This window comes from Peromyscus californicus, unplaced genomic scaffold, assembly GCF_007827085.1.
Source record: "Peromyscus californicus insignis strain IS unplaced genomic scaffold, ASM782708v3 Scaffold_4__1_contigs__length_199733344, whole genome shotgun sequence".
Taxonomy (NCBI): Eukaryota; Metazoa; Chordata; class Mammalia; order Rodentia; family Cricetidae; genus Peromyscus; species Peromyscus californicus.
In genome coordinates, this window is record NW_026294562.1 from 95,474,534 (window position 1) to 95,491,386 (window position 16,853).

Genomic DNA, 16,853 nt, shown 5'->3' on the forward strand with positions numbered 1-16,853 from the left:
GTCTTATCTGGGGTTATTAGTGCCAGAGTAGTCTCTGATACCTAAGCTCTGTTTTTTAATAGGAATAAATCATCCTTTCAAGTTGACTTTAAATTTATCAGTATTGTGATCATATCTCATATTCAGTTCAGTCGAAGTGTTTGTGCTTCCTCCTTTGTCAGCCAATCACACTGCTAGTTTCTACTCACTATCCCCCTCCTCCCCATCTCTCCCACTTCTGTTTATCCAACTACATCCCTAGCCTTCTCATTTCTTCCCTAACTTCTTCTCTTTTCTTTTTTCTCATTAATATAATAATTCTTTTCCACCAAAGCAACTACAGTCATGAAAATAGTGTTCCAAAGCATTCTGATATGTCTACTAAATGTATACATGTTTTAAAACCATGATCTATTTGCTGTAGGAAAGTGGTGAGACCAGGACACTTTAGGCAGTTAGATAACACTTTAATTGCTTTGTATATTAAATAATGGTCTTTTTTATGGAAATATCCAATTTCCCACTTTTGTTGTCACTGCTCAATAGTTGTTCTTAAGTGTTCAGGGCCTTTTTACTTGCCAGGCAAGGCAAAATTTTGTTGACATTATGTAGTACCTTCCTCAGGGCTGTCTGCATTTCTTTGTTTCTTAGGCTATAAACAATGGGGTTGAGCAGAGGTGTCAGTACTGTATATGTAACAGCCATCAGCATGTCCTCACGGAAGGAGTCACTGTTCTTGGGTATCAAGTAGACAAAGCAAGCAAATCCGTAGTGCATAGACACAACTGTGAGGTGGGAGGAGCACGTTGAGAAGGCCTTATACCTCCCCTGTGCAGAAGGCATTTTTACAACTAGGGATACTATGAAGACATAGGAAATCATGATTAAAACAAAACTGCCCACCAGAACAAATGTAGAGAGCATAAAAATAATCATGGCATGATGAACAGTGTAGTCACAAGCAAGATGGACCAAGGGTGAAATATCACAGAAAAAGTGCTGGATATTGTTGGAATCACAGAAAGACAAGTTGAATATGGTGAAGGTAATGCCAAAAGAACAGAGGAACCCAACCACACAAGTAGCTATCACAAGCTGAACACAGACCTTTGAAGTCATAAGGATATGATAGTGCAGTGGGCTGTGGATGGCAGTGTAACGGTCATAGGACATGGCAGCCATGATGAAACAATTGTTGGCAGCCAGTCCAAAGAAGAAAAACATTTGTGTGGCACACTCAGGGAGAGAAATGGCCTTGCTCTTTGATAACAAATCCACTAACATTCGTGGTAGGATCACTATAGTGGTGCAGGTTTCTGAAAAGGACAGGGCAAAGAGGAGAAAGTACATGGGGGTGTGAAGGTTGTGGTTGAGCTTAATGGCCATCATGATGGATGCATTTGCTAGGAGGATGGTCATATGGGAGAGGAGAATCACAACAAAGAGCAGATTCTGCAGTTCTGGGAAGCTGGAAAATCCCCACAGAAGGAATGTGGTCACTGTGGTGTGATTGCCCATCCTCCAGGTGGCAATGATTTTTCTCCAGAGGTGAATATGTGCTTGAGTTCAAGACGCTGAGATGATTGTGAGGAGCTTCTGCACTGATGCCATCTGTTACTTAATCAAGACTACCAGAGTTACTATGAAACAATTTAATGGAAGAACCTGTACAAAGGGAAGTGAGGACAGTGAAATAATCAGCAGATAAAGGTACTTGTAGCTAAGTTTGATGACATGAGTCAATCTCAAGTACCCACATGATGGAAGGAGAAAAATGACCACCAGACATGTAGCATGGCATGTACACACACACACACACACACACACACACACACACACACACACACACACACACCACATATAAGCACATGCACAAATAAATTTAAAAAAGTAAATGAATGTATGTATGTATGCACAAATGTGGATCTCCCTGAAGTCAAGCCAGGAGCCTAATAGTTGAGGGAAAAGACTCTACTATCAGAATCTGCATGAAACTCAAAGAGTTGCTCCAAATGTTTTCTTGAAATCTACTCACAAAGCATTCCTTAACACTTTTCTCCATTTGGGATCTACACTGAAGAAAACAGAGAATATAAATGTCTCAGTTGCTTGATTTTGATATGCCACAGTTTCCAAATATGTTCTTCATCAGATGATGTCCTGGCCCTTTGCATTGTTTATTAACCTAGTAATGGAATGTACACAGTAACTGAGAAACTTGCTTTCAAATTGACATGATTTTTTAAAATTCTGCAGAGACCAGTGAGAAATTCTCAAGAAACTTTCACTTTTTTCAGTGTTGTCCTGGTCCTGTTACTATTTGTATTCTCCACCACCCAGTGACTCCAGGAATGAATTTACATCAATGACCAGATCAGATGAATAAATGAATTCAGCATGTGTAACTTCCACATTCCTATCTTAGTATAGTAATTGAAGATAGAGAAATAGCAATATCCACATAAATAATAAAATTTATATTAGTACTTTTAAGCATAGCATAATGTTTAAGTTCCTAAAGAAGTTAAGGCCTCATCAAAGCTCTTGTCCAATGCAAACATGATACAATGAACTCATTTGGAGTATCAAAGCTCTACCCACTGCATAGATGATGTAGTGAACTCCCTTGGAGTTAACGTGATCTGAAAGACACAGTCTCATTCCAGATTTGCAAATTTTTGTCACAGTGGTCTGATGAGCTTTTGAATTTTTAGCAGAACCCCCAGCGCCTTTTCTAGCTGGTGAAGATAAACATTTCTCTTTTCAGTGCAGGCATGAAAAGATCCAACTGAAGTTTCTCACACCAATCTCCCACAGTCATATTTCTATCTTGTCTGTTCCTTTGGGGTGCAATCTATGAAGAAAACATGAAAGGAAATTACCAGGAAGACTCTCTACAGAATTTTTCTCTTTAACTTCAGCTACTATTAAAGGTGAAGTGCAAAAACTATAAGAAAGTTAGGTAGAAAATGAAGACATGGAAGAGAAATAGAGAAAGATGCTAGCTAGAAATTACTCAGTAAGATTCACAAAGATTAAATTAAAATGATGAAAGACAAAACTATATTCTTATTTGAAGAGTTGCTACTTCCTATTTGCATTGTGTATTTAGGTGCAGAAAATAACAGCATCCAAGCCAGAAAATGGGCACATATTTCATACTTACAATATGTCACAAATGTGTTGGGGTCAGATAGTGCTATCTCACAGAATCCTCACAAATCATGTGGTGGGGGTGGCATTTAGATTTACAGAAGAGATTTAGGTGCAGAATGTTTAGGTATCTATAAAGGTCATTAATTCATTCAACATATGTTAATTAAATGCTCATGATGTTCCAGACACTTAAAACTGAATAGGAAACACAATGTGGAGTTCTGTGATATGGCAGTGCATGCGGCTCTTTAATCTATTAGGGAAGACCTCTCTGAGGAGGTGATATTCTAAGATGCAGAGTAGAACGGCAAACTGCATGGAACATGTGAGGACTGGTGAAGAGAACATCAGTGGCGTAGGGAACAGTCAATACACGGAGCAACAGATCTACTTAGGCAGCTTTCACTCAGACTGTTAGAGCTGGCCTTCAAGTTCACCCCACAGACTCTTTCTCTGAAGGTTTCCTGGTTAATTTACTTCTAAAGGAAATTTTTTTTCTGTTCTTACTTATTGAGCTACAGTTTACTCTATATGATGCCCCTGTTCAAGCTCTTATAAAAATGCTCTTTGCTGGGTTTTGGGTGCACATGCTTGTAATCCTAGCACTTGGGAGGAGAAAAGCTGATCAGAAGTTCAAGGGCAACCTTGGCTATGTAGTAAATCCAAAGCCAGGCTGGACTAAACAAAATACTGTTTCAGAAACAAACAATCACATTGTAATTTTTTCTTGTACATCTTTAGTGTCAAATCCTTTCAAGTAATGAACAAAAGGTTTTTTTTTTTCTTTCATACCTTTCATTCTGGTAAGTGCCTTAAATAATTACAGAGCTCAGAACTCTGCTGACATTTTGGTCTCTATGTGAAACCCTCTGGTCTGCTATTCCCCAGTGTCTATCACACAGAATGAATACAGGGGCCTCCTCTTCCCACTCCTCTGGTATACGTATTTATGGCTTCTTAAGTGTTATATTTGTGCCCATGCTGTGTCTTCATTATAGTTGCTTTTTTGATCCTCATTACTTACAAGGGAGGTGGTGCTAATAACTTCCAGTTCCTAATGTTTTAATTAATACCTCATATGTCCTAAAAAGTGCTCTAAGAATAGCTACTATATTGACCTTGTTTGTGATGAGGAAACCACAGTTCAGAGGGGTGTTTGATTTGCCAAAGGTGATACAGGTGGTATGTCTATCTGGATGGCACATTATAGAAAGGTGTTGAGAAAACGGAGAATAATTTACTTGCCTCGCTGCCTACAAAGCCTCCTCCCCAAACACACATGCTCTAGCATGAGTACGAGGTCTCACCAATCCATCTTCATTTGTTGTCAGCTACATAAGAGTAATATGCACTATTTCTAAAATGCAGCGCATTCTTTCTTTACTCTTCTGCTTTACACACTTTTTTCTGAATTAAAATGCATGTCTGCTTGCCCTTTTTTGCAAAAACAAAAACAACTTTTTGACAAGACAATTCGAATACCACTTACTTTTAGAAGCCTTAGTAAGTCGTCCTTGCTGGTAGTCCTTTTTGTTTTCCACCTTTGGATTAATATAACTTTTATAGTGATGGGAACTTTTCCCCAAGAATGATCCCAAAGAAAGACAGAGGTTTGTGTTAACTTTCATGTGCCCCAACTTTCAGCCTAAATTGAGTGAATGTGGTTTTTGAGTACTGTTTTTGTAATTTCTGTAGAAAAATATGGAAGTCCCAGAGTCTGAAGAAAGCCCTCTACATGTGCTAATTCAGTTCGCTTATTAATTCCTCCCCAATGACATTATTCGATCCATTTGCCTGTATTTAAATGTGCACTGAAATGGTTTGCTGCCCTCTTAACAGATTTTAAAAATCATGTTATGAACATGAAGTCATGAGGAGGGGTGCTTTATAAATGCTTGCTTAATTAAATTAATGAATGTGTGACAATAAAAGCAATCAGATGCCTCTTGAAATTCCAACTGTGTAACTGAGCATCCAGGAGAAAGATGCTATCATTATTTCATATTTGAGAGATTTTTGTATTTGCTGTAGTATCAATTCTCACTCAAGCTATAAATGATCTTCCTTCAGGCGTTTTAGAATTGCTAGAAGAGATTATCAAAGTGCTACACCCCCACTGCCCTCACACACACACACCACACACAAGTTTTAGGAAACTTTCTAATCCATACCAGGTTATATGTAGCTTGACAATGTTTCTCAGTGACTTTAGTTGATAGTTTTAATTAATTGATCTGGTTACGATAGTTCTTGTATATGTCAATGGTTGCTTCTGATATCCTCATGTTGTCCAGGTGTAGCTGACTAGGGATACAACTACATAATATTATTTCCATTCTTACCAATGACTCTGACAGCCACTGAAGAAAAAGATACCTGTAACACTGGGTCTAGTATCATCTTTGTTTTACCCTCTTTATACATACCTCTTTCTTTTGCTCTGATATTTACACTCCTGTTTATTTCACATCATCAAAACTTTATACACATGGTTTTCTGCTCTACCAAAAATAAAGAACTGGTAGTATTGTTAACTTCCAGCTTGTCTGTGCATATGATTTCTTTGGTACTTCCTAACAGGCTATAAACCCCCACAAGCACTTGATCATTAGAACAATATTCTTTAAGAGCAAAACTGCTCTGAAAGTGCCACCTTGTAACAAAGAAAACTCACTTTCCATTCTTTAAAAATAATGAAGTAAGTAAGCTGCAAGGAAAATTTAGTCTTACAACATAGGTGCGGCTTTTAGCAGGTCTTGTGGTTTTATATATCACAACTCAGGGGTAAGTTTCAAGTACATCCCCTTTCAGAAGCCGGCAATGAATCCCTTATGAATTTAGACTCCATAAAGGGCAGTTCTGTGTTCATTTGTTGTCGATGGAGCTCAGTACAATGAACTTTTTAACGAGAGTCCTGCGCCACAGGGGACCATCATCTTGAGATTCTTGCTTCTAGATGCAAGCAGAGTTGTACTCAGCATCATACGATGTGATGCCCATAAAAATTGCTTTTCATCTTCAACACCATGGGGAGTTTTCAGTTATATTTCTGTGGTTCTTCTAAATAACAATAGAAGTAATTTAAATTTAATCTAGTGAAAATGTGTCTTGAAATGTATGTAATTCCCACAGGCATAGTTTGCTTCTTATATACCATTTGCTCTAATTTTAAAATTCTGAAAATTTGCCAAGTCTCTTCCATCCTATTCACAGGACATGGAACTGAGGTGCCGTGAGAAGTAATTGCCTGGGGATCATGCATAAACACCATACAATGTGATCACTGTGATTCTTTCTCATGGGAGTGACTTTGTTGAAGAGAAAGCCCACCTTACTCCAGTCCCCGGTGATGGCACTCTATCCTTAGTGCCCAGAAGAGCTTCCCTTTACCTGTCTCATATGCTTTCCCCTCAGCATCTTCATGGTCTTTACTATGTGATCCCCAATATCTTCTGTTATAGTATTAATACTGTTGGTGAGCCAATTGATGCTCTGTCTTAAATTCTCCATCTCCCTTGCTAGTCTCTATCTTTCTTCTTTTTGAAAATCCCCTTTTCTATCTAGACAATTTCTTTGATACTTGCTAAGAGGCTATAAACTGTCACAAGTGTTTAATCATTGTCTTTTTTTTTTTTTTTTGCTTTTTGGCTTTTTCTTTTTTGGTTCAGAACAAATCACACTTCATCCAAGAAACTCCAGTTTGCATGATATATAATAACAGAGACAGAAAGCACAGTCCTTCAGAAGGAAGCCCATAGCAAAAGGAGGCAATCTATTAGGAAGGAGCACGTGGGGTGGCCTCCACTGGGCACCAAAACATCACTGCTAACAGATACAGTGACTGATGCGCAGGTGTATAAAACAGTGATTTTTCCCTTTTATTGTTGTATATTCATTAGACATAGCAATGGGTTTCATAGAGGTGTAGTCTTTCAAGCTTATCATACATTTTGACAAGATCCACCCTATGCCATTCCCTCCTTTTATTTTCCCTTTCTCCTTCCTGCTAGTCTCTCTGCTTCCTCTATTCTCCCTTCTCCTCGTCTCCTACCTTCCTTTTGTCTCTCTCTGTTTCCATATATTTAATGTTTCTATAAGGAATTATGAGGGCCACGATAAAATTTAAAAATATCAATACATTCAAAAGAATAAAATGTACTTTTTTATGTTAATTTTGTGTCCTGCTCCTGGATGAAGGTACTTACAAGTCCTAAAAGTTTTCTGGTTCTGTTTTTGCTGTCTGTCATGTCTGATCACATTGTCTGCAAATAGTGATGCCTTTACTTCTTCCTCTTCTGTCCTTACTCTATTTCTTTATCCTGTGCAACTGTACAAGCTAAGGCTTCAAAGACAGCCTGAATAAGACTGGAATACTCCTCTTCTAATTTCTGACTTCAGTGGAAATACTTTGAGTCTTTCTCCACTTAGTATAATGTTGGCTATGGCTTTGTCCTATGTAGCCTTTATTGTATTGGGATATATTCCTTTGATCCCTAGTTTCTTTAGGACTTTTATAAGGAAGTGAAACTGAAGTTTGTCATAGTCCTTTTCTTCAGCTAATAGTACACTTATGTGATTTCTTTTGTCCATGAGTCCATTCATGTGATGTGTTGTTTGTTGATTTGCCTAGTCAAACGATCCCTGTATAGCTCAAATTGGTTCACTTGGCCATTGTGAATGATCTATCTTTCTTATACGTAGTTGTAGCTGGTTATTGTTTTGTTTTGTTTTGTTTTACTTTATGTCCCTTTTGGTGGCCCACCACCCAGTTCCCAAATAAATCACATGGAGGCTTATTCTTTCTTATGAATGCCTGACTTTAGCTTGGCTTATTTCTGGCCAGATTTTCTTAACTTAAATGATCCCATCTATCTTTTGCCTCTGGACTTTTATCTTTCTATATTCTATATACCTTTCTTTACTTCTTACTCTGTGAGTTGCTGTGTAGCTGGGTGGCTGGCCTCTGATGTCCTTCTCCTTTTCTTGCTCCTTGATCTTTTCTCCCCAAATTTCTCATCCTATTTTTTCTGTTTGCCTGCCAGCCCCACCTATCCTTTCCCCTGCCTACATAATGGCTGTTCAGCTCTTTATTAGACAAATCAGGTGTTTTAGGCAGGCAAAGTAACAGAGCTTCACAGAGTTAAACAAATGCAGCATAAAAGAAAGCAACACATCTTTGCATCATTAAACAAATATTCCACAGCATAAACAAATGTAACACATCTTTAATATTCCACAACATGTAGTTGAATTGGATTTGTAAGGATTTTATTGATAGATGTTTTGTCCACCTTCATCAGGGAGATTATTCTGTTAGTTTCTTTGTTTGTGTCTTTTTCTATTTTTGTTATGAATATAACATTGACTTCTCAAAGTGAATTTGGCAGAGTACTTTTGGAAGTTTGAGGAGCACTGGTGTCAGTTATTCTTCCAATGGTCTAATAGGATTCATGTTTGAATCAATATGGACCTTGGTTTTTTATTTCTTTATATATTCATTAAATTTTATTTTATAATTTAATTTAATTTTACATATTAGCCACGGATTCTCTTGTTCTCCCCCTTCCCCCCCACCTTACCACCAGCCCACCCACCATTCCCATCTCCTCCAGAACAAAGACTGCCCTGAGGATTGAGTTCAACTTGGTAAATTCAGTCCAGGCAGGTCCAGTCCCCTCCTCCCTGGCTAAGCCAAGTGTCCCTATATAAGCGCCAGGTTCCAAACAGCCAGCACATGCACTGAGGACAGGTTCTGGTCCCACTGCCTGGTTGCCTCCCAAACAGATCAGGCTAATCAACTGTCTGACTTATCCAGAGGGCCTGATCCAGGTGGGGGCTCCTCAGCCATTGGTTCATAGTTCATGTGTTTCCACTTGTTTGGCTATTTGTCCTTGTGCTTTTTCCAACCTTGGTCTCAACAATTCTTGCTCATACAAACCCTCCTCTTTCTCGCCAATTGGACTCCCAGAGCTCCACCTGGGGCCTGGCCGTGGATCTCTGCATCTAGTTCCCTCAGTCATTGGATGAGGTTTCTAGCATGACAATTTGGGTGTTTGGCCATCCTATCACCAGAGTAGGTCAGTTCAGGCTGTCTCTCGACCATTGCCAGCAGTCTGTTGTGGGGGTATCTTTGTGGATTTCTGTGGGCCTCTCTAGCACTTTGCTTCTTCCTATTCTCATGTGGTCTTCATTTACCATGGTCTCTTATTCCTTGTTCTCCCTCTCTGTTGTTGATCCAGCTGGGATCTCCCGCTCCCCAAGCTCTCTTTCCCCCAACCCTTGTCCTTCATTACCCCCACTCATGTCCAGGTTGTCCATGTAGATCTCTTCCATTTCTCTGTCGTTGGGTGATCCCTGTGTCTTTCTTGGGGTCCTGTTTCCAGGTAGCCTCCCTGGTGATGTGAGTTGCAGTCCAGTCATCCTTGTTCCACATCTAGTATCCTCCTATGAGTGAGTACATACCATGTTTGTCTTTCTGAGTCTGGGTTACCTCACTCAGGATGATTTTTTCTAGATCCATCCATTTGCCTGCAAACCCCATGATGTCATTGTTTTTCTCTGCTGAGTAGTATTAGAGAGGCCCACAGAAATCCACAAAGATACCCCCACAACAGACTGCTGGCAATGGTCGAGAGACAGCCCGAATTGACCTACTCTGGTGATGGGATGGCCAGACACACTAATTGTCGTGTTAATTGTCCCCCATCCAAGGACTGAGGGATCTGGATGCAGAGATCCATGGCTAGGCCCCAGGTGGAGCTCTGGGAGTCCAATTAGCGAGAAAAAGGAGGGTTTATATGAGGAAGAATTGTTGAGACCAAGGTTGGATAAAGCACAGGGACAAATAGCCAAATGAATGGAAACACATGAACTATGAACCAATGGCTGAGGGGGTCACCAACTGGATCAGGCCCTCTGAATGGGTGAGACAGTTGATTGGCTTCATCTGTTTGGGAGGCATCCAGGCAGTGGGAACCGGTCCTGTGCTCATTGCATGAGTTGGATGTTTGAAACCTGGGGCCTATGCAGGGTCGCTTGGCTCGGCCTGGGAGGAGGGGACTGGACCTACCTGGACTGAGTCTACCAGGTTGATCTCAGTCTGCGGGGGAGGCTTTGCCCAGGAGGAGATGGGAATGGGGGGTAGGCTGGGGGGAAGGTGAGGGGGGGCGGGAGGGGGGGAGAACAAGGGAATCCATGGCTGATATGTAGAACTGAATTGTATTGCAAAATAAAAAATAAAATAAAATTTATTCCTAAGATAAAAAAAAAAAGTCTCCCAACCAAAAAAAGCCCAGGACCGGATGGTTTCAGCACAGAATTCTACCAGATCTTCAAAGAAGAGTTAATACCAATACTCTTTAAATTGTTTAATACAATAGAAACAGAAGGAACATTACAAAACTCCTTCTATGAAGCTACAATTACCCTGATTCCTAAACCAAACAAGGATACAACAAAGAAAGAGAACTACAGACCGATCTCCCTCATGAACATTGATGCAAAAATACTCAATAAAATACTGGCAAACAGACTCCAAGAACACATCAAAACAATTATCCACCATGATCAAGTAGGCTTCATCCCAGGGATGCAAGGGTGGTTCAACATACGAAAGTCCGTCAAAGTAATACACCATATAAACAAACTCAAAGGAAAACACCACATGATCATCTCACTAGATGCAGAAAAGGCGTTTGACAAAATCCAACACCCCTTCATGATAAAGTCTTGGAGCGATCAGGAATACAGGGAACATACCTAAACATAATAAAGGCAATTTACAGCAAGCCAACAGCCAACATCAAATTAAATGGAGAGAAATTCAAAGTGATTCCACTAAAATCAGGAACGAGGCAAGGCTGTCCGCTCTCCCCATACTAATTCAATATAGTACTTGAAGTTCTAGCCAGAGCAATAAGACAACATAAGGAGATTAAGGGGATACAAATAGGACCTTGGATTTTTCAGTTGAGTGGGGTGTGTGTGTGTGTGTGTGTGTGTGTGTGTGTGTGTGTGTGTGTGTGTATTCCTGTGAGTGTATAGGTGCACATGCCCATGTGCATAAATGGAAGACTGAAGATGACATGGGATGTTTTCTTCTACTGATGTGCACGTTGATTGCTTTGAAACAGAGTCTCTAACTGAACTGGAAGTTCACTATGTCAGCTAGCAAATTTCACTATTTCAGTTTGGCAGTCTCAGAATCTGTCTGTCTCTATGCCCCAATGCTAGCATTACAGACATGCACAGCCTTGCCTAACATTACATGTGGGTGTTACAGACTCAAACTTGGGTACTTATTCTTTGCAGAACAAGTATGCTCCCCATCTGAGCCATGTCCTCAGATTTTTTTTATTAATGCTGTTTCATTGCTCTTCATAGATATATTTCTAAGTTGTTTATATTGGTTTAATTTCAGTAGGTAATATGTCATCTAGAGTTTTTAATCTAATATGATCTTAAGTTTTCTAATTATTTCCTAATTATTATCTGGATATCCTTCATGTATGTAGTTATATATCTCTTTTTATCTCTAATTTCATTCTTATTTTTAGTTAATTTTGCTAAGGGTTTGTCCACTTTTTATGTTTTTAAGAATCAACCATTTTATTTAATCATTCTTTATATTGTTTTAGTTTCCATTTCATTAAATTTTACTCTATCTTTATTATTTATATCTGTGCAGTGATTTTTGGTTTCACTTTTCTTGTATTTATACCACCCTTGAATGTCCCCATTCCCTTCACTAATTTCTTGACCTTGGCCTTTATCAGGTATTCCAATTGAAAAACACATCTAAAGATTAAAATCTAGCATTCACTCAGTTCTGTGCATTTACTTGTGAATTATTTCACTTTTAACAGATGAATAATATTTCATTTTGTAAGTGTACCTCATTTCCATCATTTGCTCATCATTTGATGGACATCTAGGCTGTTTTCATTTTCTAAAGATTGTGAATAAAGTAGCATTAAACTAGATGAACAGGTATCTCTGGGATAGGACATAGAGTCTTCTGAGCATATGCCTAGGAGTGATGATATAGCTAGATCATATGGTAGATCTATTTCTAGCTTTGTGAGGAACCTCCACAATGATTTCAATAGTGGCTGAACCAGTTTGCATTCCCATCAGCAATGAGTAAGTGTTCCCCTTTCCCTATATCCATGGCAACATTTGTGGTCATTTATTTCAATCTTTGCCATTGTAACTATGGTAAGATGAAATCTCAAAGCAATTTTGGTTTTTATTTCCCTGATGGCTAAGTATGTTGTATACTATTAAAATTATTTATCATTCATTTGCATTTCATCTTTTGATAATTCTCTATTTAGTTCCATGCCCTGTAGCTAGAGTTTTCCTGCCTGGCCCACAGTCAGGACAAATCTCTCTCACCTGCCAGTCCCACAGCCACTCAGACCCAAACAAGCAAACACAGAGACTTATATTGGTTACAGACTGTATGGCTGTGGCAGGCTTCTTGCTAACTCTTCTTACAGCTTAAATTAATCCATTTCCATTAATCTATACCTTGCCACATGGCTCGTGGCTTACCAGTATCTTCACATGCTGTTTGTCATTGTGGCGGCTGGCAGTGTCTCTCTGCCTCAGCCTTCCACTTCCCAGCTTTATTCTCCTCCTTGTCCCGCCTATACTTCCTGCCTAGCCACTGGCCAGTCAGTGATTTATTTATTGACCAATCAGCAACACTCTTGACATACAGACCATCCCACAGCAATGCCCTATTTTTTAATTGTGTTGTCTATATTCTTGATTTCAGTGATCATTGTATATTCTAGTTACTAAGCCTCTGTCAAATGTACAGCTGGCAAAGTTTTTTCCATTCTATAGCCTGTTTCTACACAGAAATGGTATCCTTTGCTGTAAAGAATCCACCAGAAGAAAGTACCACTCTTAACAGACATACATTTTATGTCAGTGCATCCAATTTCACAAAACAAACAGTACTGGATACTTGGACACAAATTAACTTTAACAGAATAATAGTAGATGACTTCAATATCCCATTCTTACTAACAGACAGATCATCCCAACAAAATTTAAGTAGAGAAGCATTTGATTTAAAGGACTTCATAGATCAAATGAACCTAACAGACATCTACAGAACTTTCCCTCCAGACACTGTATAATACACATTCTTTTCAGCAGCCCATTGAGTTTTCTCTATAATACAATCAATAAGACACAAATCAAATTATTACAAATGTAGGAAAGTTGAAATAACTTCTTGTATTCTGTCTGTCCATAACCAAATATAGCTAGAAATCAACCACAGAACATGCATTAAGTCATGGAGGTTGAACAACACATTTTTCAATGATCAATATGTGACTGAAGAAATCAAGAAGGAAATTTAGGATTTTCTAGAACTGAATTGAAATAAAACCAAAATCTAATAAAATCTGTGGAATACAATTAAAGGAGTCCTAAGAGGCAAACTGATAACTACTTATGTTTAAAAAAACAGCAATATCAAGTGAATCTTACAATTTTGTTGATCTCTTAAAGTTTCATGGTATTCATTTATAAAATGGAATAAGCATTTTGTTTATATTTATTCCTTTAGTTACATTTATTTCAAGGGATTTTTGAGGCCATTGTAAATGATAATTTTTCCCTTAAATCCTTTTGTTTGTATAAAGAAAGCTATGTTTATCATTTGTATAAAGAAGGCTACTGATTTTGTGTGTTAATGTTAATTTTGCACACTGCTACTTTCCCAAATTTGTTTATCAGTTATAGGAATTTCTAGTGGAGTCATTAGGGGCTTTTTTTTTTTGAGACAGGGTTTCTCTGTGCAGTTTTGTGCCTTTCCTGGAACTCGCTTTGGAGACCAGGCTGGCCTCGAACTCACAGAGATCCGCCTGCCTCTGCCTCCCGAGTGCTGGGATTAAAGGCGTGCACCACCACCGCCTGACCCTCCTTTTTCTTTTTTAATTGTTTTACTCTGGATAAGACTTGAAGCACTATATTAACCAGAAGAGGAGAGAATGGACATCCTTGTCTTGTGCCTGGTTTTAGTGTGAATGATTTGAGTTTTCTCCATTTAACATGATGTTAGTTGTAGGCTCACAGTCTATTGTCTTTATTTTGTTGAGATGTGCTCCCTGTAACCTTAGATTCTCTGGTGTTATATGCCATTCTGATGGTATTAATGGATTTTTTTTGGAACCTCTCAAAACAGTTACTGACTTAATATGGCAAAAGAGTGGTCTTACATATTGAAACTGCTGAATTTATCCCTGATTAGTTAAAATTAGCTTTGTTATTTATTCAGTTACAAGAAATAATCACGAATAAGAATCATCACTTATATATAACTCACATCCAATCCCATACTTGTCTGTCAGGCCCTCTAGCACAAGGTAATGATAAGATTGATAAACTATTGATAGGAAATGTGCTGGAGGCCTCAGAATTTCATTTAAAAAACATGTCAATAGTAAGGGTTTTTTGTTTGTTTGTTTGTTTTTCAAGACAGGGTTTCTCTGTGTAGCTTTGCGCCTCTCCTGGAACTCACTTGGTAGCCCAGGCTGGCCTCGAACTCACAGAGATCCACCTGGCTCTGCTTCCCGAGGGCTGGGATTAAAGGCGTGCCCACCACCGCCCGGCTTTTTTTTTTTTTTTTTAATAGTAAGGGTTTAAAAAAGGATTTTCCCATAACCTGGCAACAAGTCAAGGAAGTTATAAGTAAATGTCCTACTTATTCTTTATACATTCAAACTCCACTACCAGGAGGCTATAACCCAAAGGGTACTCAGAGGAATGAAATCTGGTAGATGAATGTGTTACATCTTATAGAATTTTGAAAACTGAAATATATACACCACACCATTGATACCTGTTCAGGATATCAATGGACAACTGCTCTGAGTTACGAAAAGGCTGATTCTATAATCACGCATTTGCTAGAAGTTATGGCCATCATGGGTATACCTGTACAAATTAAAACTGACAATGCTCCAGCATGTCTCTGGTAAAATGAAACAGTTTTTTGCTTATTACAATATAAAGCATATTACAGGTATACCACACAATCCTATAGGCCAAGCAGTCATAGAAAGATCAAATCAATCTCCAAAGGTTATGCTAAATAAACAGAAAGAGGTAAAAAAAAAAATCCCCAGAAATATATTACATAATGCTTAATTTTTTTTCAAGAAGGAGTATTTTTATTACAAAACTCATAAAAACATTGTATGCGTTTTAAGAAAACACGTATAGAAAGCAGAGATAAGAATACATGTAAGTACTTGCTGCTATAATGTACTATTACACTTTCTGCAACAATCTCTGAATCTATGTTCCAAATACTGTACATATTGAAATGGTGCTTTATTAACTGAATTTTCTCAATGCTAATGAGAAAGGAACAACAGCTACAGGGATACATTGGATAATAGAAAAAAATTACAGAATTAAATCAGCCTATATACTTTAAAGATGCGCTGACCTCAGAATGGAAACCAGGATATGTATTATGTTGGGTGCGAGGTTTTGCTTTTGTTTCTACAAGAGAAGACGAGCTATGGATACCATCAAAATTGATAAAGGTTCAATTTGAACAAGAGAGACCTCTTAATTAAAAGAGGTGATAGTTCATCAACCAGCAGGACCATTCAATTTAAATTAACTTATACAACTAACTAATGTTTTTCATTTGGTCAGATATAACTTGCAAAAAGGAAACCCCCAAAAGTTAGGATTGGGGAAGGGTTTTGTTTTTATCTTTCAGGAGAATGAAGCCTAAGGAATCTGAAGAACACTGGACAAATGAGACATCTGAAGAAAAAAGACAAATCATCCAAAAAAAATGTCCCATGAAAAAGATTTTCTGCAGTGAAACATGACAACGCCTAACAGCAACTTAGAACTCTGCAAAAAGATGATGGGACCCCACAACGATGATTCCATCAGGACAATGATAATAACACTAAGCTGACAAACACCACCCAAAGATCAGCTTTGGACTACAAACTGATGAGAACAATTTTGAGATGGTTAAGATGATCCAGATTCACAGACTACTCGAGCAAGGACTTGAGACAAGCCCTGCACTTTCCCATTATGCAGAGACCGGACAAATGATATAGCTAACTCTCCCAGGACTTGAAATTTAACCCACAAATTTTATTTTCGGGGTTCCCTAAAGATGCCTTCACCCCAAGACAGTAGGAAATAATTTTAAGAACATGATGCCCACATTCCCAATAGGTGAGGTGGGTGGTTTCTGGTTATTCAATGGATTATGGATAATTGTCATTGTTTAGGATGGTTGGTTATAAGTTGTTAGTTGATAATGGTCAGGAAAAAAGCTAAACAAAGGGGATTAGATTCAAGGTTCTTGTTTTAAAAAAAAAGAAAAGGAAAGGAAAAAGAGGATATGGATATAAGATGAAAGATAGATTACTGAATCTACTCTGAAAAGAAAAACAGAGGATATAGATATGATAAGATAAAAGGTAGATTATTGAATCTACTCTGAAAAGAAAAAAAGATATAGAAATGATGATAAAGGGTAGATTATTGAATCTACTCTGAAAAGAGAAAAGGGAGGATATGGATAGGATAAGATTAAAAAGTAGATTATTGAATCTACCTTTAAAAGGCAACTACTAGTTTTAAATATTTTACATGGGGTTGGATTTTTGTATATTGAATACAAATTATTTATATTGACACAAATTTGAGATTGA

The 16,853-nt window shown here is 38.2% G+C and overlaps 1 protein-coding gene across 1 annotated transcript; it reads right to left on the reverse strand.

Moving 5' to 3' along the window:
* Nucleotides 1-531: 531 nt before the first annotated feature.
* LOC128124888 (olfactory receptor 10T2-like) lies at nt 532-1,497 on the reverse strand. Its single transcript, XM_052761689.1, has one exon. It carries the CDS (start codon nt 1,495-1,497, stop codon nt 532-534), a length of 966 nt encoding a protein of 321 aa, XP_052617649.1.
* Between the last annotated feature and the right edge of the window lie 15,356 nt (nt 1,498-16,853).